The following is a 24,978-nucleotide window of genomic DNA, read 5'->3' as shown; positions in this document are numbered from 1 at the left end:
GAAGCACTAAGAGTCTCAACTAACAGATCCTAGCTCTAAACATGTGGATTTTGATGGTTTTACCACCAGACCATTGGGGATTAACCATCCATTTATGGAGATTAAACATCAGTTGCACCGTTCCATTTATACTTGTCCTCTAAAGGACACACTAACTGGATGTCATCAGCATATATAAATGCATCATCCCCGAACTGTTAATTAAGGCCCCCAGGGGTTGCAAGTAAATATTATATAACAAAGACGACATGGAGATACTCCCCAATGAAGAGAAGCAGGAGACCTACACATGTAAAGACTCTGAAATGGAAATGCCATAAAAAGAGGACTCATCCCAGAAATTCCACCTGGATTTATACCATGTGCTTCCAAGAACGAATACAGGCCTAACACACCACCATAGTTCAAATAGTAATACCAATATTAACCAGCTGACAGCATGGCTTCATGTTTCTTACAATCCTTTTCTGACTGAACTATCAGTGTCTTATGCTAGGCCATGCAGTGCAGCAAACTACACAGAGGTGAAAAGGCAGGATACTATCATCACCGTGGAGAGCCGAATGCGGAGTACCACAAGGATCACCACTATCACCGATCCTCTTCAATCTAATGATGACACCACTAGCCAAATCCTTATTTATTTTTGTTACATTTGTACCCCGCGCTTTCCCACTCATGGCAGGCTCAATGCGGCTTACATGGGGCAATGGAGGGTTAAATGACTTGCCCAGAGTCACAAGGAGCTGCCTGTGCCTGAAGTGGGAATTGAACTCAGTTCCTCAGTTCCCCAGGACCAGAGTCCACCACCCTAACCACTAGGCCACTCCTCCACGTCATCCACTTTATCCAACCCTTTCATCTATGCAGATGATGTCATGATATACATACCTAACAAACACGACCCGACAGAAATCTCCAATAAAATCAAGCTCAGCCTAAACATCATGGACTCATGGGCAAATGAATTTCAACTAAAGCTAAATACAGCTAAAACACACTGTCACATCCTCTCATCCCAACAGAATACGAACAAACTCATGAAAATAAACACCCCTGACTTCAACCTCCCTATCTCAGACAGCCTGAAAATCCTCGGCATCATTATCGACCATAACCTTACACTTGAGGGCCAAGTGACATCCACAATAAAGAAAACGTTCCACTCAATGTGGAAACTCAAACGTGTGAAACACTCTTCCCGAGGGACACATTTCGTAACTTGATACAATCAAGGGTACTAAGCCATGCTGACTACTGCAACGGAATTTATGCGGGATGCAAAGAACAACTCATAAAGAAACAACAAACCGCTCAAAACACAGCAGCCAGACTTATATTTGGAAAAACGCGATTCGAAAGTGCCAAACCCCTCCGGGATAAACTACACTGGCTACCAATCAAAGAACGTATTGCTTTAAAAATCTGCACCCTGGTCCATAAAATTATCTACGGAGAAACCCCAGACTACATGACAGACCTCATAGACTTACCTACAAGAAACACAACAAGATCAGCATGAACATATCTAAATCTCCACTACCCAAACTGCAAAGGACTCAAATACACATCAACATATGCATCCAGCTTCTCCTACATCAGCGCACAACTTTGGAACGCACTACCAAAAGCTGTGAAAACAACGTACGACGGTCTAAACTTCCGGAAATCACTAAAAACCAACCTGTTCAAAAAGGCATATCCCATCGACCCAACCTAAATGCCTAAACCTTGCAACATAACGAAACAAAGCCGGAACTGACACTGCACAACTCTTCCGCTCTGCGATTCCCCAAAGTGTCTACAACACATGAACCTTTATAACCTTATCCGACCACAATAACTCTATGTATTGGCGAATGCCTCTACAGAACTATGTAAGCCACACTGAGCCTGCAAATAGGTGGGAAAATGTGGGATACAAATGTAACAATTAAATAAAATAAATAAATAATACCACTTCCATTAGCTAGCAGGTATCACCACTATGGCACTTCCAAACTCAACTGAGTAAGAAACTGTAACCAAAGTCAGGATATGAACTAATATAAAATAGTGTAAAATTCTGCTGAGCTATCAGACTGGCTACAAGGCAGGATAAGCACACAAAAGTACATATTACAAATGCAGAGGACAGATACTTACAGGCACTGTTACATCATCATAGAAACTCCAAGCTAATGCCCATCTCATGGTACGTCCCTGATAGAACTCGGTGTGGGCAACTTTCGGGACCTGCATTACATAAGAAAATGTGACAGCAATGAAACATTCAGTTCAGTTACAAAAAGAAAATGTCACTTCAACAATATATATTGCTCACAACTTCCTTTCTTACTGGGGACTGATACACAAAGTGAAAAATGTCGTCTTACCTGATAATTCTCTTTCCTTTAGTCGAAGCAGATGAATCCAGGACGTGTCCATCTACCAGCAGGTGGCGATAGAGAGTGCCAAACTGGAATGCTCCTTGGTCAGTTAGTATTACTCATAACAAAGAAGAAGAAAACAGAGTTATAAGAGCTCTCCTTCCTCAGAGGGAAAACTGCTGAAATCAGTATTGCACATCCTCATACCAAGCACAACTGGTGAGCAAAATGGAAACATGCCACAATAAGGTCCAACATAGAAGCCAACCAATAGAAGCTTCTAGAAAAAACAACCAGGGTGGGCCTCTGGATTCATCTGCTACGACTAAAGGAAAGAAAATTATCAGGTGAGACAATTTTTCATTCCTTAGCGTCAGCAGCAGATTAATCCAGAGATGTGTGGGATGTAGCGAAGCAATCCTTAAGTAGGGTAGGAACGATAAGCTCCCTTGAGAAGCTCCAATCATTGAAACGATGCAACCGACAGAGCAGACATATCCAAACGGTAGAGACCAGAAAAGACTGGCCACAAAGACCATGCGGCCGTCCTACTCATGTCCTCCAGGAAGAACAAACGGGCTACTACCTTGGAAGGTATGACAGCTGGGCATGGGCCTGAAGGGAGAGACCTGGAAGGAAATAAGTGGCCATAAAAACTCCCAGTACCCAAGGCGTCAGAAGCCACAGGACCTAACAAGGCTCTGAGGCAAGCACGAAGCAATGAACAGGCCAAGAGAAAAGGGTGAACATCGCTCAAGTGGGATGAAACAGAGGCTGATGTAGAGGAAAGGAAAAAACCCCCATGGGAAGAAAAAAAGACGGGACTGTGTGCTGTGTCAGCTCTTCCAGAGAAAAAACGGAGGACAGGACAAAGCCTTGAGGGCTGGAACCCTGTCCAAGTGCATACCTGGACTGTCGAGCAAAATTGGGCTGCCCCAGACAACAGCACCTGACATGCTAAACCGAGGGTGAGCCCAATCCATTCAGAAAAATGCTTGGACTCATGCCCAGGCAGATGCTGCAACTCAGAGTCCTTCGATTCACCACCAACCTCTCCCAGGCCTCATCCAACAACAACTGGCCCTGAAAGAGTGCTGAACCATCTGCCATTCGAAGCTGCATCCGCCACCCAGAAGCATAACCATAGCAAATGACAGGCTGTGAGCACCAAAGACCACCGCATGCCCGATGTCCGAACCATGTCAGACAAGGAAGTTGCCAAAAGGCCAGCCCTGACTCCACAGTCGACAATCAGCTGCAGCAAGACGCCTGACGTGAAAGAGTAGTACGGAAAGGTTAGAGGAAGGCTGAGCTTGGCTAGGAGGTCCCAAAAGAAATTAAACAGCCTGCTGAGAATGGACTGCTGATTTGAAGTGAAAGCTGGCCTATGGCAAAATGCCCAAGATAGAGGCTATTGCGCCCAGAACTGGAACATATTCCTAGACCCTAGACCCAGAAGGGGAAGCAGATCTTGATGCAGGTGTGAATACTGCTACCCTCTCCTCTCCCAGCCCTGATACAGGAGAGAGATGCTTTCTGAATTGTAGAGGAAGGCTGAGTGGAAACCACCAGGTGAGACTGAGGTTGGATCGCAGATTCCAAAAGAAAAACAAAAGCTGAACAGGTACATAGGGGACCGCCGAAGAGGCCCAAACAGGATCTGGTTCATGGAAAAATGCTCAAATTACAGACCACTGAACCCAGAATGGGAACATAATCCCGGACCCTGAGCCATGGAATGGAAAGTAGATCCCACCTGGGAAGGGAAGCTATCCTGCGGAGCAATAGGAAGAAAGACATCCTGAAGTGCACTGTGAAGATCACTCCCAGATGTGCAGGAGACACAACTGATGCATGGTGAGCCAAGGACTGAAAAAAAGAAGTCTTCCAGGTTGAAACTTGCAGGAAGAGTTGCAAACAGCAAATGTTGAAACACAGCTGAACCAAAACTCCAGTCAGCATGAAAGGCGGCTCGTCCTGGTGTAAGTGGGAACCTGGAAAGTTAGATTTGCCAGGCCTGTAGCCCCTGAGCTCATGAAACCTAAGACGAAACTGAGAGAATTTTAAAAAATGTGAAACTTGTCCCCAGCATATTTCTGGACAAGTAAGAACCCTGACAGGAGATGTGCCCAGTTTGCAGACATTTAGCTCACGACCCCGAAACCAAATGAATGGAACCGAAGCTCCAGGTTCTTCCCCCGACAACCTAAGAGACTTGGCTCCCCTGAGGTCTCTGAACCACTTCTCCAGGTCTACTCCCAACCAAAAGTGTACCACTAAGCCAGTGTGCTAAAAGTGATTTAGAAGCCATTGTAACTGTCCAATACCTACACCACTGCCAACAGCTAGCTGACAGTAATCAGAAATGCTGTTGTGTCTGTGTATGGCAACTGATCGGAATGGCTGTTCAAGGGAGCTACCGAGTGTGGCTGCTAGAAGAGTAAGATGGGGCAGTAGAACAGTACCGCCTGTCCCGTAGAGCACTATGTATAGGCAGGTACAGTGAAATCCAAATCAGAAACCTCTGGATCTCCGTGCTCACTCTCAGCTAAATGTATTACCATTAAGCTAGACCTCCAGTCAGAAATAAGACGGTAGACAGTAAGGGGTGCCACAGAGATAGGGGTGGCTGGAACTGGCATGTAATAATTCTGTCCAGTGTGACAGTATAATACCAGAGAGCAGAGATGCTGTGGAAAGTAACATAGTGAACACTGAGCACAGCTGATCCAGCCAGGTGAAGGAATGCTCGGCAAGGGAAGCAACAGGTGAAAGGGAAGGATAACATGCCATTGCTGAAAGAGAGCAGGAATGAACCACTTCCAGTATTATGCACAATCCAACCATGAACCTGAAACCTACAGCCACCACCCAAAATAAACCAATCTGCTTCACAATGCAAACTATACTTTGCACATGGAGAAAGCTCCGCATGACAGCATTGAGGTCTCTCATCCATCCATGAGTATCGTGGGCAACAGAAGCCATGAGAACGTTGTACCAGCTTCAGAAATCCAATATGTAAAATGGCGCACCGAAACCTGAAACCAATAGCCACAACATGAAACTAAGTAAAACTGCTAGGGTGTGGATTTTATTTTTTTTTAATGGCCGAACAGTCCTCTGACAAAAACAAAAAGTGTGGGGAAACCGCTTCAAAAAAGAGAAAGGTACAGCGCAATATTGCAACTCGAACAGGGTGGACAGCCCTGCTGCCATTCGCTGTCCCACATACCAGGAGCGTTTGACAAAGTGCCGCACGAAAGACTCCTGAAGAAATTGCAGAGTCATGGAATCGGAGGTAGGGTATTATTATGGATTAAGAACTGGTTGAAAGATAGGAAGCAGAGAGTAGGATTGCGTGGCCAGTATTCTCAGTGGAGGAGGGTAGTTAGTGGGGTCCCGCAGGGGTCTGTGCTGGGTCCGTTGCTTTTTAATGTATTTATAAATGACCTAGAGATGGGAATAACTAGTGAGGTAATTAAATTCGCCGATGACACAAATTATTCAGGGTCGTCAAGTCGCAGGAGGAATGTGAACGATTACAGGAGGACCTTGCGAGACTGGGAGAATGGGCGTGCAAGTGGCAGATGAAGTTCAATGTTGACAAGTGCAAAGTGATGCATGTGGGTAAGAGGAACCCGAATTATAGCTACGTCTTGCAAGGTTCCGCGTTAGGAGTTACGGATCAAGAAAGGGATCTGGGTGTCGTCGTCGATGATACGCTGAAACCTTCTGCTCAGTGTGCTGCTGCGGCTAGGAAAGCGAATAGAATGTTGGGTGTTATTAAGAAGGGTATGGAGTCCAGGTGTGCGGATGTTATAATGCCGTTGTATCGCTCCATGGTGCGACCGCACCTGGAGTATTGTGTTCAGTACTGGTCTCCGTATCTCAAAAAAGATATAGTAGAATTGGAAAAGGTACAGCGAAGGGCGACGAAAATGATAGTGGGGATGGGACGACTTTCCTATGAAGAGAGGCTGAGAAGGCTAGGGCTTTTCAGCTTGGAGAAGAGACGGCTGAGGGGAGATATGATAGAAGTGTATAAATAATGAGTGGAATGGATCGGGTGGATGTGAAGCGACTGTTCACGCTATCCAAAAATACTAGGACTAGAGGGCATGAGTTGAAGCTACAGTGTGGTAAATTTAAAACGAATCGGAGAAAATTTTTCTTCACCCAACGTGTAATTAGACTCTGGAATTCATTGCCGGAGAACGTGGTACGGGCGGTTAGCTTGACGGAGTTTAAAAAGGGGTTAGATAGATTCCTAAAGGACAAGTCCATAGACCGCTATTAAATGGACTGGAAAAATTCCTCATTTTTAGGTACAACTTGTCTGGAATGTTTTTACGTTTGGGGAGCGTGCCAGGTGCCCTTGACCTGGATTGGCCACTGTCGGTGACAGGATGCTGGGCTAGATGGACCTTTGGTCTTTCCCAGTATGGCACTACTTATGTACTTATGTACTTATGTAGCTGAAGAGACCCTATTCTCGATGAGAATGAAAGGCGCCACACACCATAGGCAGCACAGCCATGTGGGGACTGTTGCCCCCCAGGCAATTTCTTAGGCCACTCCACTGTCTCTGCCCAGGCGGGGAAACAGGGGGAAGGTGCTACAGAGATGTCACTGCACCCAACATGACTTGGGCAGCAAGTAGGCAGACGCTGCCCCATGAGAGAATTCCACCAGGCAACAATGGAAGGTGTAAAAGTGTAGACCAGAAGCCCGGGAAAGGCGTAGTGACAAACCCAGGCAAGGCTGCATGACAAGATACCTCAACCATGGCGGGAGTACCAGGCTGCACTAGGATTAGTGTACCACCATCCAAGCTCTCCTGTAGCAGAGCTGCCACAGACTGCCCAGCAAAATCCCACAAAAAGTAGGGAGGAAAGAAGGGCCAAAGGGTCTCAACCCAACCCGACTCACTCCGAATTTTTTTTTTAAAGAAATAGAGGAAAGAAACCTGGGGGAAAAGGAGTACATGCCCCCCCCCCCCCCGTAGAAAGGCACAGAAAGAAGTACAGGAGATATAGCTACCGGCATCGCCATCCCTAGCTGGAGCGTGAACAAGACGGAACCCTTGCAGATACATGAAAGCGACCATCCCACACTTCACTCACACACAGGAAAAAATAAAGGGCCTCCCAGAACACTGAAGAGAGTCTTCACAGTCGACTGGACCCTAAACCGATGCTGCTCACCGCTTCCCACAGCGGAAGCAGAGGGAACAAACACCCCTGCAACCTGTTCGCTAAAAAAGAAAACAAAACGCAACCGAAAGCTGACCAGAAAATAAGCAAACCAAACTCACTCGCCCCGGGGCGCCTCTGTTCCCAAGGTCATTGCAGGAACACAGCTTCCCTCTCCACTCTTAGCCCTGATACTGGGAGCATCAGCATCACTCCAGGAGCCAGAGGGAGCTGACAAACTGACCAAACACTAGGCTCTTTTTTTTGTTTGGTTTAATGAGAAAGGAGAATGGAGAAGGGCTAGAGAGGGCAGCCCAGTGGGGGAGGGACTTGGGGTGACTATGTGAACCACCTAAAGGCGGCACTGCTCAGCCACACACCCCATAGCTCTACCAAACTGAGAGACCCAGAACAGGAACTGCTAACAGATGAGATCAGGAGCTCTTGAGACACCATCTATCCTCTTTGCTGGAGACAGAGATTACTGACTGACCAAGGAGCATCCCGTCCTAAAAGACAGTTCAGTGCAGCCAAAATCGGCATGGAATCTATAACAATGCGTGTAAATTTAACAAGCTTAATAAGCTAATGAGCATTGATAACAGCACTTAAGCAATAATGAGCACTAATTGGCAGCGATTAGAATTTAGGCACACAAATCGCTAAGCGTATTCTGTAACAATGTGCGCCGAACTTCTAACACATGCAGGCAAAAAGGGGCATGTTATGGGCGGGGAAATGGGTATTTCGTGGGTGTTCCAAAATTTAGGTACCTAGTTATAGAATATGGCCCAGTGCACCTACATCTACATGCTGAGATTTATGTCATGTTTTTATGGGTATAAATGGATGAGTGTACATTTAGGCACTGAAATACCAACTGAGCGTATTCTATAATTGATGCCTAGATTTAAGTGCCGATTATAGAATACGCTTAGTCTCAGCGCCGATTTTTTAGGCGTCATATATAGAATATCCCTCTTTGAGTCTCAGCTTCCAAAGCACCTTAAAAACTCTGCCCGCTACCTCCCAGGCATGAAATTCAAATGAGAGATAGTTATCAAAAACTACCCCTAATATTTTCATTCTAGACTCCAAAGGAAATACCATTCCATCGATCTTTATCAATAATGGGGTTAAAAGAAGAACTAAAAACTAAAAGCTTAGTTTTCTCCTTAATTCAGTTTTAACTTGAAAGTCACTGCCCATTCTTCTAATATATCTAATCCTCTTCTAATAAGAGAAACTATACTCAGGAGCTCACCGTCAAAAGGGATATACATTGTAATATCATCAGCACAGATTAGCAAATCAGAAGTTATGTCTAAAAAGCCTTCGTCCTAAGGGGGTCATCATCAAAGTAAACAAAATTGGTGATATGGGGAACCCTTAAGGGACACCACAACTCAGGGTCCACTTTTCAGACAAAACTCCCTTCACTTTAACTCTCTAACTTCTATTTTTCAAGAACCCTCCAAACCACTCCAATACTGTACTGCCTATGCCATAATAGTCCAAGATAGCCAACACCACCTCATAGTCCACCAGGTCGAAAGCACACATGGTACAGCTAGCTCAACACACCACTTCTACTGCAAAATTACAGAACCCAAAATACTACAGCATGCTATAAGCAATGAGCGTGCACATTACTGCCGTGTTTTTCTGCAGCTCATTGCGAAGTCAGTCTTCATATGTCAGTATTTGAGCTGTGATTGGTTCAGACACCGACAGGAAGGGTGACATTCAAAGAAAAAAAAAAAGTTGCCGGTGGTCTGCATTGGCCCAGTTCTCCCCCCATCTCCCAGTCAGATCACCTGTCAATTCCCCTACTTAAACACCTCGAACTTCACTCCTCTTTGGACGCATGCAATATCTCTCTCATTGTCTCTTTGGATCTCTCTTGCGCTTTCGACCTTGTTGTTGACCACTCTCTTCTTCTCTCTTGCCTCGCTACTATCAGACTTTCGGGCATGGTGCTTTCTTGGTTTATCTTTATTTCAGGGCAATCCTTCTCCGTCTCTACCCCCTCATGTTCCTCCTCAGACTTTCCTCTACCCTATGGGGTTCCATGGAGTTCTATACTTTCACCTCTTCTTTTCAACATTTTTCTCAGCCCTCTGGCCACCTTGATCCAAATTTGTCATATACGCCGATGACATTCTTTTGATCTTTTCCATATCCCCTTTCCAGCCTAACGTTAGCCATCTCCAATTGTGTTTAGCTGCTGTCTCTCAATGGCTTTCTGATCACCACCTTGTTCTCAACTCCTCAAAAACAGTCACTTGCTGGATCGCTGGGCCCTTCTCCAAACCCTCTCTTTGGTTCCCTTCCATTTTGAGTCCCCAATTCCCACTGTCGACTCCTTTTGCTACCTAGGTGTCATCTTGTATTCTGCTCTCTCTTTCAATTCCCAGATCTCTTAAGTTCTCCAACTCAGGTTTCTTTCCCTCCGTCGCCTTCGGTCTATCTTGAATTTCCTGAGTTTCACTTTGTTACATACTCTGGTAAACGCATTTGTAATCTCACGTCTAGACTACTGCAATGTTGCCTATCTAGACCTACCAGCCTCTCAACTCTGCCGTCTACATAGTCTTCAAAACGTTGCTACCCGCTTCTTCTGCAAGACCCAGAAAACTGATTTTGCCTCTCCGCTGCTAACATCATTGCACTAGCTTCCTGTCAAATTCTGGGTCTGGTTTAAAATTCTGTGCATTACCCATAAAACCCTTAATTCCAGTTCCCCGGCTTATCTGTCATCGCTTGTAATTCCCTATAACCCTACCCGCGCTCTCTGTTCCCTTGTCCTGCCCTCTCCTAAACAGGCCCATTACGAATCAACATAGCATACTGCGTTTTTCTTCCTTTCTCCAAAACTTTGGAATGATTTCCCTCCTCCCCCTTCTGAGGTCTGAACTCTTTCTCATGTTTTAAATTGCTCTTAAGTCGCTTCTTACCACTCTTAAATCGCTTCTTAAAACTCACTTCTTTACTCTTGTCTTCGGTTTTACACTTTGGACGGGTTAGTGGTAGGTGCCAGGTCATCCTGTGCACAGACAGTGACTTGTGTCCCTTCGGTGTGTTTATTGCTCTCGACTGATTGCTCCTTTCCTATCTACCCCTGGAGTTCCTTTCTTTTTCTATATAAATTGTTTTTATTTGTTAACCAGTGCGAGCTTTATTTAGATGTGGTGGTATGTTAAGCAATTAAAAACAAAACATAAAAAAACCCCACTCTCTCGTGTCTAGCAGCACCCCAACCCCCTCCCCCCTCAATGACTTTAAAAAGCCCTGGTGTCTAGTGGCCCCCTCCCTCCCCAACTGACTCAACCTGACAAAAACTCCCTAATGTCTACTGGCATCTCCACCCCTCCCCCAAACCACTTTTCCAGTCCTTCTGGACCACTGTACCTCAAAGAGGAAGGAATGATGCCCATTTTCTCCTGCCTGCGGCATTATCATCTTGAAAAATGGTGGCATCCATCTCCACATCCTGGGATGCACCGGGAAGGGTCAGTCTGCCATATAAGGATTTTTTTTTCTTTATTTAGTAGTTGGGCAGACATGTTGCAGGTCTACAAGTAACCAGAGACTTTGAAACTGCTTTGCAGCAGGAACAAAGTCCATGGTTGAAACTATGCATGGAGGTTAGTTTGTATGAGATGTTACAACTCCACCCTCTCTGCTGTGAAACAGTGCAGGTATTTTTACTCACCGAGGGAGACAGCAATTCTATAACCCCCATTTTTCCTAAGTACCTGCTAAGTCACCCTGATAAATTGTTTGACAATGATCCATCCCACAATGACCGCCTAAACTGTTGTCTGTGTATGCAGTTGTTTGATATTATTTTGAATACCAGAGCTTTTAACAGGAACATTTCTACATAAACTGCCTTCTAATCGCTGAAACGTGGTGGTATCACATTTAGGATATTCTGCTTTTTAAAATGAATTGTTTTTATACACAGTGAATTTGAACCACACAGCAACAAATCTTACCCCTTGTATTCGGAGCTCTTCCTTCAAAGGAGCCAAACTGCATTTCTTCCCCAACATACAGCTGTACCAACTGCAAATCATAAAAAAGGGAATTAGATTTTGAAAACAATCTGCGCATATTCAAGGAAAGCCAACGTGTCTGTCTAACCAAATTTTTGCTTACTAATTTAGGTCTCCTTTTACAAAGCCACAGTAGTGATTCCCAGGACAGCAAATGTGATGAAGCCCATTCCAATTATTCCAATTCCTTTGGGCTTCGTTGCATATGCCACGCGGGAATCAGTACCGCAGCTTTGTAAAAGGAGCCTTTAAAGATTTAGCAAGTAACTAAAAATTTTGTAGGTGCGACTTCTCCTGGCTTTGTACTAGTATTTTATCAAGACGCATTGCTGCCAATGTATCTTTACTGCTCAAGCTAAAAATATGCACTTTCCTGCCCTATTATAAAATTTAAAAATATCCTTTTTATCTGCTAATGGTCTGGTAAACACCAGTCATTCTGTGCTGAAATGTCAGGCCACAGAGGTTTCTGCACATATCCAATCTATGGTTTACAAGAGGCTACGTCCAGTTACGAGACTTGACCAAGTAGGCCTACCATGATTTCTGTCTAGATTTGGCCTGCAAAATTACAGTACAGCTGGCTACTTGCATTTACTACTCTTGTACGAGACATTATGGTACTGAGAGAAGGTTAAAACCATGTATTATGCTGCAACGAGAGCTTCAGTATTTTCAAAAACGGGACCATTAATGTGGAATGCATTACCTGGTCAGCTGTGCTTAGGTGCGAGTATTTTGCAATTTAAGAAATTGTTGAAAACATAGTTTTTTTGGGTCAGGCCTTACTTGCTTGATTATTGTTGCTGAACTGTATTAATGGAGTGTGTATATGGCAGTACTTTGATATCGAGTTATGTATATAGCAGTACTTTCTGTTTGATGTTTGTATATTATTATTTTTTAATGTGTGTCATTATGTTAGCCGTTTAGGCGGTAAGTGGTATAGAAGTTTTAAAAATGAATAAATATTGATCATAGATGAGATTTTGGCACGTCAGCCAAGAATTCACCATAGCAACAAAGTGAATAGCAACTGCTAGATCACCATAGCTAGACTTGTCTTCTCCAATTCCAGTAACTGAACAGGGATTAGGTAAAAATGACTGAAACCTACATAAAATTATTAAATGAGCTGTTGCTTAGAAAGTTATGTAATCTGCTTGATGGAAACACTTTGTTGGGGTTTGGGAGAGGGGAGTAAGAAGCAGGGGTGGCCAACCTTGGTCCTTGAGGGCCATAACCTTGTCAGGTTTTCAGGATTTTTCCAATGAATACGCACGACATCTATTTGTATACAATGGAGGCAGTGCATGCAAATAAAACCAAACTGGGTTGCAGCCCTCTAGGACCAAGGTTGCCCACTCCTGAGTTAGAGAGTTCCCATCTTCACATGTGGAGAATGCATACATTCCCGCAAAGCTGGTTCTTGATTGATACCGAGACCACGTGTGTTACTGGCTGTACAATATGAATGTATTACAATTTTTGGGCTACTGTTTGTTTAATTTACTCTGCCAGATTTACCAGCATGTATTTTTAATTGTTCCTAAACTGGACCACTGCATATGTAATTTTATAATATAATTGTGGTTGTCCTCAGCATTTTCCTTAGCAGCACAACAGCAAGTGCCGCTCAGGTTTTACCACAGGCACATTAGAGACACAGTGCAAGAACCTGGTTATGTTAAGTTGTTATCCCAGTGGAAGCAGGACATTCCGATGGATTTTACAATATCTCAGTTGAAAACTCATGTTTTGACTTTGAGGAAACACACTTCTATGGTTTCGCACTGGGAAACTCAGTACAAAGTGGCACTTAGACTGTACATTCCTCCTAGGAGGGCTTTCCATATGGGGATCTCTCCGTAGGGGGAGTGTCCCAAATGTAAGGAGCCTGGAGCCTCTCTGGGGCATATGCTCTGGAGGTGCAGGGGCATTGTCAGCTATTGGAAGCAGTTAGTACATTGTGTGTCTCATATTTGGCAGACCAGGTGGAAATATGACCCAGGTTTGTTGCTGGGCCACCCTGTACTCGTCCGACCAATACCGAAAGGATTTACAACTTTTGTGCACAAAACCATAGTAGTTGCCATGCAAGTGATCCTGTCGGAGTGGGTATCCTATAATTATCCATCCTATTCCCAGTGGCGGACACGTATGATCCTGCTGTTGAGAGTCGAAAGGATGGGGGTGCATGACTTTAACTCTGGACCTGGTCTGCAGTTTCTAGATACTTGGCACCCATTGTTAGATACACTGACACCAGGAGTAGGTTGCTGAACTTTTAACAGTTTCCCAGGCAATGCATAAGAAAGGGGAGGGGGAGGGATTGTAAAAGGGAGGGAGGGGAATTTATTAAAAACTGTATTAAGTTGTGGACATGGTTGATGTTCTTTATTCCTGTTGTGATATAGACTTACAAATCTGAGTGTATAACTATCGCTTAGTATTTTTTTGTTGTACAGGAGAATTTGTCTTCAATAAAAAAGATAAACCATAATTGTGTTTGTATGTAAGCCTCTTGCGCCTAATACGGCTTTTTTTTTTTTAAATAGGTTATATAGGATAGAATAGCATCTTGAACATACTGGCTTTCATGTCTGAATTTTGTCCCCCAGCTCATATAAATTAATTTTTGTATATTCCGCCTGCAAGCCCGAAAACTATCAACGCGGTGTACATTCAGGTAGGGAAGGTATTTTTCTGTCCCTGAAGAGCTCGAACATGCAGAAGAGATAGGAAATAAAGTAGCAACAGAGTTAAATGAAAAAAACTGTTGTACTTAGGCAGTTATGAATACAGCATTACATTTATATCATCAGAACTGTTAGAAGAAGAACATTTCTTGTCATGGCTGTTTAATCTTTTTATTAGCATTTAAAACTACAAGACAGGCCATGTGACAACTGACCTCCACACAGTAAACATGAAGTTCTGTAATCTATCAAACATAGAAATATCATCATCAACCTTCCTCCTCCTCCTCTCTATTCCCCTTCTTACTTGCCAAATTAAATCTTCCTGCATGGAAAGAAGATTTTCCTCTCCCCCCGCCCCCCCCCCCCCCCCCAAATTCTTCTAGCTGGCTTGGAACATCTTTGTCAACCATTCTTTTTATGACAGTAGGGTGGCTCTCTTTCAATATATTGCCACTACCGATCTAGCAGCCAACAAGCAGTCTACTGCATACAAGACATAGGAACTGCTACACTGGGTCAACCGAAGATCCATCTAGCCATGAATCCTGCTTCTAACAGTGGCCAAACCAGGTCACAAGTACCTGGCAGAATCCCCAAAAGTAGCAAGGTTACATACTACCTACTACCAGGGATAAACAGTGGTTTTTCCCGGGTCTACCTTAACAGTTTATAGACTTTTACCTCCAGGAATTTGCCTAAATCTTTTTTTAAACCAGACTATATTAACTGTTTTAACCACATTCTCTGGCAAGGTGTTCCAGAGCTTAACTATGTGTTGAGTGAAAAAATATTTTCTCCTATTTGTTTGATGTTTAGACTTTTTATTGAATAAAGAAAAATGCAACGAATACAATCCAAATATAGTAAATCTATACAAACATATTTAAAAGGTTCATACCACAATCCTAAAGCCATTTCTGGTCATATTAACCCATCCCCTTCCCATTACTATTCACCTAAAAACTCTGACAGCCCTCATGGCAACTCAGAAGTAACCATACATTGAATAAAGAAGAATCTCCACCCATGATCTCACCCACGTCCCCCCTCCCTAATAGCCACTAAGGATCCCAACCACTTTATTTTTGTTACATTTGTACCCTGCGCTTTCCCACTCATGGCAGGCTCAATGCGGCTTACGTGGGGCAATGGAGGGTTAAGTCACTTGCCCAGAGTTCCACTAGCAACATTCCATGTAGAAGTCGGCCCTTGCAGATCACCAATGTGGCCGCGCAGGCTTCTACTTCTGTGAGTCTGACGTCCTGCACGCACGTGCAGGACGTCAGACTCACAGAAACAGAAGCCTGCGCAGCCTTCTACATGGAATGTTGCTAGTGGAATAGCAACATTCCATGTAGAATCTCCAACAGTAGCAACATTCCATGTAGAATCTCCAACAGTAGCAACATTCCATGTAGAATCTCCAATAGTAGCAACATTCCATGTAGAATCTCTAATAGTAGCAACATTCCATGTAGAATCTCCAATAGTATCTATTTTATTTTTGTTACATTTGTACCCTGCGCTTTCCCACTCATGGCAGGCTCAATGTGGGTTACATGGGGCAATGGAGGGTTAAGTGACTTGCCCAGAGTCACAAGGAGCTGCCTGTGCCTGAAGTGGGAATCGAACTCAGTTCCTCAGTTCCCCAGGACCAAAGTCCACCACCCTAACCACTAGGCCACTCCTCCACTGTTGCTACTATTTGAGATTCTACATGGAATGTTGTACGTGCAGGACGTCAGACTCACAGAAACAGAAGCCTGCGCAGCCTTCTACATGGAATGTTGCTAGTGGAATAGCAACATTCCATGTAGAATCTCCAACAGTAGCAACATTCCATGTAGAATCTCCAACAGTAGCAACATTCCATGTAGAATCTCCAATAGTAGCAACATTCCATGTAGAATCTCTAATAGTAGCAACATTCCATGTAGAATCTCCAATAGTATCTATTTTATTTTTGTTACATTTGTACCCTGCGCTTTCCCACTCATGGCAGGCTCAATGTGGGTTACATGGGGCAATGGAGGGTTAAGTGACTTGCCCAGAGTCACAAGGAGCTGCCTGTGCCTGAAGTGGGAATCGAACTCAGTTCCTCAGTTCCCCAGGACCAAAGTCCACCACCCTAACCACTAGGCCACTCCTCCACTGTTGCTACTATTTGAGATTCTACATGGAATGTTGTACGTGCAGGACGTCAGACTCACAGAAACAGAAGCCTGCGCAGCCTTCTACATGGAATGTTGCTAGTGGAATAGCAACATTCCATGTAGAATCTCCAACAGTAGCAACATTCCATGTAGAATCTCCAATAGTAGCAACATTCCATGTAGAATCTCTAATAGTAGCAACATTCCATGTAGAATCTCCAATAGTATCTATTTTATTTTTGTTACATTTGTACCCTGCGCTTTCCCACTCATGGCAGGCTCAATGCGGCTTACATGGGGCAATGGAGGGTTAAGTGACTTGCCCAGAGTCACAAGGAGCTGCCTGTGCCGGGAATCAAACTCAGTTCCTTAGTTCCCCAGGACCAAAGTCCACCACCCTAACCACTAGGCCACTCCTCCACTTGTACTTCAAATCACAAAGCCTCCTTATATCCCCCTGTAGGAGCAAAACATTCATTACTTATGTAAAGCTGACAAAATCACAAAAAATGCCCCAGTTTGACAAAGCAAGAACAAAAGAAGTAATCGAAACTGATTTCTCACCAGTGCAGCACAAAGAATAAGACTCAGAAGCAGGGCCGCTGAGAGACAGAGCCGGTACTGAGACAGAGGAGCCACAGCCGCCCTGTGCCACTCAGGCAACCGCTGCCCCCTGCCTGAGCTCAAAGAGGGTGGACCGCAAACTCATCTCTTTGCTGCCCTCCTCGGCCCCCTTCCGGTGCTCTTCTCCGCCATCCTCAATCAAATGAAAAGAAATACCTGAGTTGGTGGGGATCCGCAAGCCCCGCCAACTGAAGATCTCCTCCCGGCAGCAAGAACCCTTACACCCTGCGCAGCTGGTGGTAGTGTCCTGGAACCACTGACGTGGCCAGCCTCTGCACATGCATGCAAACTGAGCATGCGTGAGGGGTAGAGCAGTATCGGCTCTGGCTCAGCGACACTGCTGGTTGAACAGGGTGTAAGTGTTCTTCCTACTAGGAGGAGATCTCCGGCTGGCGGAGCTTGGGGATCCCCACCAGCTATGCCTACGGAGCACTGATTTCAGATGGGCCTGACCCCAAAGTAAATGGGTCTGGGTCCACCCTGGCCCACCCATGGCTATCCACCCTGAGAGATAGGCCGGGCCCTGGGGAATCTCGACTCCCATGTCCCCCCTCGCCTGACACACAGGCAGCTCACAAATGCAAATTACTAAATGCCTAGCTGGGGTCAAAGTTCCCATTTAAAATACTTCAGTCCTTTACATATCAGAACAAATTAAATATTTAATATTAAAATATCGGTCACATCTACAGTATCAAAAACTTTAAAAAAATGTTTATTTTCTGTTTAGATTCACTCCCACAGAAAATCAAGAAAGTACATACTTTTAAATGTTGCCTGGTTACGCAAAGACTCTAAAAATACAAAATTACTCCGAATTAAAAATAGAAGGTGGCATATGAAAGCCCACCTTCTAATTAACTGAGAAGCTATATATTTGGAATTTTAAACGTCATTTTGAGTTTCAACCTCGGCCTGCAAGTGGATCAAGCACAAACCTCTAAAAAGACATGGGGAAGTAAAAAGCTTACATAATACATGTCAAAGGCCCCAAAATTGGCAGCTACACATGTAAGTGCACTATGTGCTATTCTAGACAGGTGTACACGTGGGTAGTGCATGGGCACAGGCATGTCTCCAACCTACATGTGTAACTCATACAATAATAGAGGTTATGCATATCAAAAGGGGCATTTAGGCACACCCATTTATGTCTGCCATTGACCTGGCATACATTTCATGCCTACATTTAGGCACACCCATTCAAGTTTTTGGTAGTATTCCATAATGGCATCTTGGCACACAGACACTCTTATACAATTAGCACACATAAATGGAGGTACCCAAATTATTGAATTGCCATTAAAGGTTCTAGAAGCCTTTTCAGAACCTACAGATACACAGCGGCTGATGTGAAATTTTATTTGATAAACTGCCTATAAAAATATATATGTAGTTTAAAAGAAAATAAATTAAAGCAGAGAGGGGAAACAAAACAAATATAAACTCAAAATAGAGAGACTTCACAAGGCAAAAACACAAAGGAATAGATACAATCTTAACACAAAGAATGTCTGGAAGGGTAAGATACAATTACCTTGCAAACATAAATTAAAAAAAAAAAAGTTTGCTAACCAAATAGCATGCAAACCGTGCACAAAAAAAAAAATGTGTGCTAGGCAAGCTGGAGATCCAAGATGGCCGCAAGCTGTTAGGTTGCTGCGACTCACGCTCCTAAAAAAAGAAATGCCGAAACGAAGAGGGAGACTAGCGGGTAGGGCTTCCCCGCTAACTCCCTCACTACCTGGTCTGATGGATCGTTACTTGAGATCGCAGGGAGTTCACCGCGACGGCGGTTTGCTTCCAGAAGTACGCGCCGGCGAAACGGAGATTTCGGCGCTCTCTGGCTTTGAAGTGACTCTCAGCCCCGCCGAACGCACTCCCCCCTCCCCAGCCGATTGGCGCCAGTTCTTTCCTCCTGGATTCGACGGGGTCCACTCCCGCAGAGGTTAGGGGCCCAGAAGATTGCCGAATCGAAGCCTCCCTTACTACAGAGGTGGGACTGGAGAGCAGTTTGCCCATGGAAACGTCGCAAACTGAGGGGAGAGAAGCTGAGGGAGCAGAGTGAGGACCGAGACCAGCCTGTAAGGTTTGAACTTCCTAAAGAATTTAGGACTAGACCAAAAGATGTGACATTAGAAGCTTTGTGGGACTTGGTTTCCAACTTAGGACAAGTTTTCCTTAAGCAGATAAATGATGTCCAGCCTAAAATTAAATCTCTGGAAAGTAATTTGGGGGTACAAGAGGAACAGATTAAAGAATTGAATGGGAAATTTGTTAACTTGGATCAGAGAATTATGAAGCTTGAAACGATACAACCTACTATGATGAAAGATTTGACGAGTCTTAGAGATAAAATGGAAACCTTTGATAATTACACTAAAAATCATAACCTAAGATTTGTCAATTTTCCTAGACTTCAAAATGTTGCTCCTACGGATATGCTGAAACGCTATATGCGTGAAAATGTACTAATTTCTGAACAGAACTTACCACCAATGACTATGGTTTATTATATTCCTGGGAAAGGAACCTCCGATGAATGTCTCTCTCTTGCTTGAGACTTCTGATACTGAATTAGCAACTGCAGCTACATTGGTGGCTACGGTTGCATTATTACCAGACAAGAATTGGATCTTTCGTCTCATTTTCCGAAATAAAGAAACCCTTTTTGGGTTTAAAAGTTTTACTTTTTCCTGATGTCTCTAAGGAGACACGACGACGAAGGAAACAATTCCTGCTCCTTAGGCCTGAAGTTTTACACTTGGGGGGTACCTTTTTTTTAAGATACCCCTGCAAGTGTATAATAAGGTTTAGGGATAAAAAATATGTATTTACAGAGCCGTCTCATGTATCTTCACTCATAACCTCAGTGAAAATGGATAAGCGTTAATTACAAGTGTTTGCTCTACTTAACAGCATTTGTATAATTTCCTTTTTTTTTTTTATTAACCTTTAGATAATTTGTCTCCAGTATTTTCCTGAAATCTTGGATCACATGTATGGACTTGAGTATAGTTTTCCTGTTAATGAGAAGCTTAAGCTTCACTTTTTTTTTTTCCTGTTTTATTATTTTTACATAATTTGTAGATTATTAGATACTTTTCCTGAACAAGAGGATTGTCTTGTAAAATATTGGATAATATTAATAAGTAATAAATTTTAAAAAAAAATGTGTGCTAACAGAAGAGGAACACAACAAGTATGTTTGCAAATTGGTGTTTACTAGCAGCAAATATTTTGCACACAAAAAAATTATCAGCAGCCCTTGGAGTTGCATGCACATACATCAGTGAATATGCTGAAATGCTATTCTGTTATGTTAATGTTAGCAATACCAATACCGCTTAATATGCAGAACAGCACTTCAGCACACGTGCCAATACAATTTTTGAAATATCAATATGGAGTGGCCTAGTGGTTAGGGTGGTGGACTTTGGTCCTGGGGAACTGAGTTTAATTCCCACTTCAGGCACAGGCAGCTCCTTGTGACTCTGGGCAAGTCACTTAACCCTCCATTGCCCCATGTAAGCCGCATTGAGCCTGCCATGAGTGGGAAAGCGCGGGGTGTAAATGTAACAAAAATAAAATAGATACTATTGGAGATTCTACATGGAATGTTGCTACTATTTGAGGTTCTGTTGCTACTATTTGAGATTCCACATGGAATGTTGCTACTCTTTGAGATTCTACATGGAATGTTGCTACTATTGGAGATTCTACATGGAATGTTGCTATTCCACTAGTAACATTCCATGTAGAAGCCTGCGCGGCCACATTGGTGATCTGCAAGGGCCGATTTCTATATGGAATGTTGGAATAGCAACATTCCATGTAGAATCTCAAATAGTAGCAACAGTGGAGGAGTGGCCTAGTGGTTAGGGTGGTGGACTTTGGTCCTGGGGAACTGAAGGACTGAGTTTGATTCCCACTTCAGGCATAGGCAGCTCCTTGTGACTCTGGGCAAGTCACTTAACCCTCCATTGCCCCATGTAAGCCGCATTGAGCCTGCCATGAGTGGGAAAGTGCGGGGTACAAATGTAACCAAACCAAAAAAAATATATGCATGGGGAGCTGCATGAACATGCATTATAGACATGTGATGGAATGGTATTTCATACATAATTAAACACTAATGGTACAACTTTTTGCTTGAAAAGGCGGATTATAAATACGGATATTAAATATTATTCTATGCATTTCTCTAATCTGGACTTTTATAAACCGCACATTCCCAAATAGTCCTGAGCTATATGCAACAGTCTGGCGCTTTACAAGGAGCTGCAGTGGGAATTGAACCCAGTTCCCCAGGATCAAAGTCTGCTGCACTAACCACTAGGCTACTCCTCCACTCTGAAGAAGAGAAGAAGAAAAAAAGAAGAAGGGACAGACAGGCTAGAAGGGGTAGAGGGAAGAACTACAATATTGTGATAGGAACACACTAGGTAGGGAATCTCTCAGGGTCCAAAAATGCCAGTGAAGGGGGTGAATGGAACGCCATCTGAAACAGATTTTCAGGTTGGCTTTAAAGCGGTCCAGGGAAGACTGAACTCTAAAATGGTTCAGAAGCTGGTTCCAGAGCTCAGGGCCCTAAAGTGAAAAAATATAATGCCTAATTTTAGCATGAACAATTTTGCACACTGACGTTGCTGGGTCGATGAGCAAAGGGCGCATGCAGGGACATATAGGGAAAGGAGATATGTTAAGAAATCAAGCTCTCCAGTAGATCTGATTTTGAAGACTAGAAGCAAAAGTTTATAGATAACGCATTGTGGAAGTGGCAACCAGTGGGAGATTATCAGGAGCAGTATAACATGATCAAATTTCTGAGCACCATATATTAGTTTAACAACAGTATTTTGAATAAGTTGCAAACAGTAGAGATCCTTAGTCATAATAGATTTGTACAGGGACTTGCAATAGCCAAGTTGACTAATAACTAGGGAATGAATAAGAACTGTAAAGGCAGAGGGTTGAAGTAAGCGTTGAATAGAGTAGATCAGTTTTAGGTGATAGAATGATCAACTAGTAACAGATGAGAGTTGCTGGTGGAAGGTTAGGTCATCAAAAATTACACCAAGAATATGCACGTTAGAAGCCCCAGGAAATGGAATGTCAGAAAGAATTATAGGTGAAGCAAGGAACGCATTTCCACGAATGCGGAATAGGAGCATTTTAGATTTCTTGGGGTTTAGGACTAATTTGTTTTTCTGAAACCATTTAGTAAGCCGAGTCAGTTTTGAATTGAGGTCTAAGATCTCATGTAGGTTTAGCGGGTCAAGAGTATGTAACAGTTGAATGTCGTTGGCGTAGACAAACGTGGTGAACCCAAGAGAATGCAATAAAGTCAGAAGGGGTGCTAAGAAAATGTTGAAGAGTAAAGGGGATAAATGTGGTGGGGATGCCCAGTTATATAGGTGCTTTTGAGGAGTAGTGTCGCCATAATGGAGGAAGTACTGAGGGCAAGAATACTCAGGGATCCCAAGGTGTGTATGCTACATGGGAGATGCGTGGGACTAAATGGGAGGAGTGAACGCCACTGAAACCTATGATTGTAGCAATAAGGTGTGAAATTGTAAGAACTTGGAACGACCCTGGAAGGCCAACAAGGAAAACGTTTTGTGTGAGACTAAGTAAGCATATCTTACTTTGGCTTACAGCATTGCAGAAGGGGAGGGTGGAAGAGATAGAGAAGGTCTAGGATAGGTACTGGGAGTGAGTCCAACCTAGTAGGGGGAGAGATATCACAATCATAGTGGGGGACAAGCAACAAAATTGAGGTGGGATAGGATTTCAGGGGCATTTACAGATCTACGGGGTGGGGGAGGAAAGGAGGTGAGTAGTGGGGTAAGAAGTCGAGTTGTACTGTAGTAAGGTTCTAGGCTACAGCTGAAATGGTTGAAGATTTAGAATTGTTGAAGTTTGACATTATTTTTGTTGTATTTAAAAAAACAAAACAGCATAAGTGCGGATCACAACAAAAAGCAAACAGGCAGACCCTGCAAATTAACAGCTAGTCAAAAAAAAAGATTTTGCTTCTGTTTGGAAGGGTAACAAACATATCTCATAGGAAGGCTACTGTAACAACAAACTCATCCCCCAGCTGGCCACAGTTTCACCCAAGAGGCTTTGCTGCTTTTCTAGAGTACTTGGGGCATTGTGTTTTCTTGTGGCTCCAACTATTAACCCTCTTTTGAAAAAACTAAATCCATTTCCATAACACTGCTTGTACCACCATAGCTTTGACCTTTTTGCCATCAACCTACTTGCCAAGGCCTTTGTCTCTTATTACCTCAATAATTGCAAAACTTAGCCTTTTGACCTCTGTGGTTATCACCAGTCCAGGTTTTGATTTCTCTAAATGTGGCTGCCTGACTCTCTTTCAGCCTACAAAATGCAATCATATTTCCCTTTCCATAGAGACCTTTATATGGCTCCAGTTCAAAATTGTGTTTTATCTTTAAAATCCTCCAAGGACTTAGCCCCATGAACCTCAGTGGGCTCCTTGTTCTTCTCCCTCCTCCTCCCAACCTTATGTTTTTGTCAGGGCAACTACAGGGGTTGCAAAAGTCTTCAGACACATACATTTTATACCTCCTGTCTAAAAGAAATGCAATTCAAAATACATTAAAAGTAGAAGTTTGTTTCAAAAAACAATCTATATTTTGAGCATGAAAGAACAATTATAGCAATACTAAATTAAGTAAGAATAATATACCAAACTTGATTGCTTATGCCTTTCAAATGTCTTGTCACAGCAAAACAAATTAGCTCAGTTTACAAAAGTTGCCTTACCAATGCTCACAATAAGTTGGAGCTCACTTTTCTTCAGTCACAGCAGTTGAGCTGGATTCAAATATGCTGTTTCTGTTTTAAGAGGTGAATTTGAAGCAAAGGCCTGAACGTATTGAAAATGGAGCTGCCGAAAACTCTTAAAGTTATTCAGAGGTACAGATTGGGTTAAGGCTGTAAGAAAATTTCAATGTATTTGAGTAGCACTGTCAAGTTTTCATCATTTTAAAGCGGAAGTAGTTTGACACCACCAAGACATTGCCTCATTCAGGCTTTCCTTTAGTGAGTAGTCATGACTTAAGGAAACTGCTGGGAAAGGTCACTGTGAGGTCTTTGATTACTTTGGTATGCCAAACGCGTGACTAATGATGGGCCACTATGGCAGCCACCCATTTGATGGGATGCACTAAAATATTTGTCCTCCCTGTTCTCCCCATTACAATTATTTAAGCGCCAAATTTATGTAATTAACCAGATATTAAACTTAGAATGCACATTAGATACTACAACATGGGTCACACAGAACTTCCATGGTCTGCGGGCCGCATGTTTGACATGGCTACTTTAAAAGAATATCATGTTGTGGGAGTCACATGGGGCACGTTACACTCCTAAACGAAGGCAGCGTTTTTTGCAGATCTGGGAAGCATATATTAATAATCTCAAGTACTCAACAGGCTGGAATTATAGACCTGGATTACAGAGCAGGAACCTAATGGGGGGGGGGGGGGGTATTAGGGAGGGAGGAGAGGAGGGATAAGGGAAGGGGGGAAGGGTACAGGTAGAGAATAAGTGGGGAGGGAGGGGCAGAACAAGCGGTTAGTGGATAGTGGTTGAGTAATAGTGGGGTAGGCTGGAGAGAGTACAAGAACCAGACTCTTTCCAACCAGTGCTACTGGGTAGTTCGGAGGAGATGGGGGAGGGTTTATGGGGTTGATGGTTTGAGATATAGGTTGTTAACTGCATCACAAGGGGGGAGGGGGTGGGAAATGGTGAGTTGCAATAATCCAGTCTGATGATCAGATGGGAGACCACATGAAAATGGCTTGTTGAGAAATGGTTGGACAGTTTGAATATTTCTC

General features: G+C 43.5%; 1 protein-coding gene across 1 annotated transcript in view; it reads right to left on the bottom strand.

Moving 5' to 3' along the window:
- Positions 1-24,978, bottom strand: part of METTL16 (methyltransferase like 16) — a 137,785-nt gene that overhangs the window by 37,001 nt on the left and 75,806 nt on the right. Inside the window, exons 7-8 of the mRNA XM_030185901.1 lie at positions 11,566-11,635; positions 2,146-2,235 (exon numbers count right to left, since the gene is read on the bottom strand). Coding sequence (XP_030041761.1) covers positions 2,146-2,235; positions 11,566-11,635 — 160 coding nt within the window. The remainder of the gene's footprint in view (positions 1-2,145; positions 2,236-11,565; positions 11,636-24,978) is intronic.

This window comes from Microcaecilia unicolor, chromosome 13 (assembly GCF_901765095.1).
Source record: "Microcaecilia unicolor chromosome 13, aMicUni1.1, whole genome shotgun sequence".
Lineage (NCBI taxonomy): Eukaryota > Metazoa > Chordata > Amphibia > Gymnophiona > Siphonopidae > Microcaecilia > Microcaecilia unicolor.
Note: the sequence above shows the minus strand (reverse complement) of the source record. Positions and strands in the feature narration are given on the sequence as shown.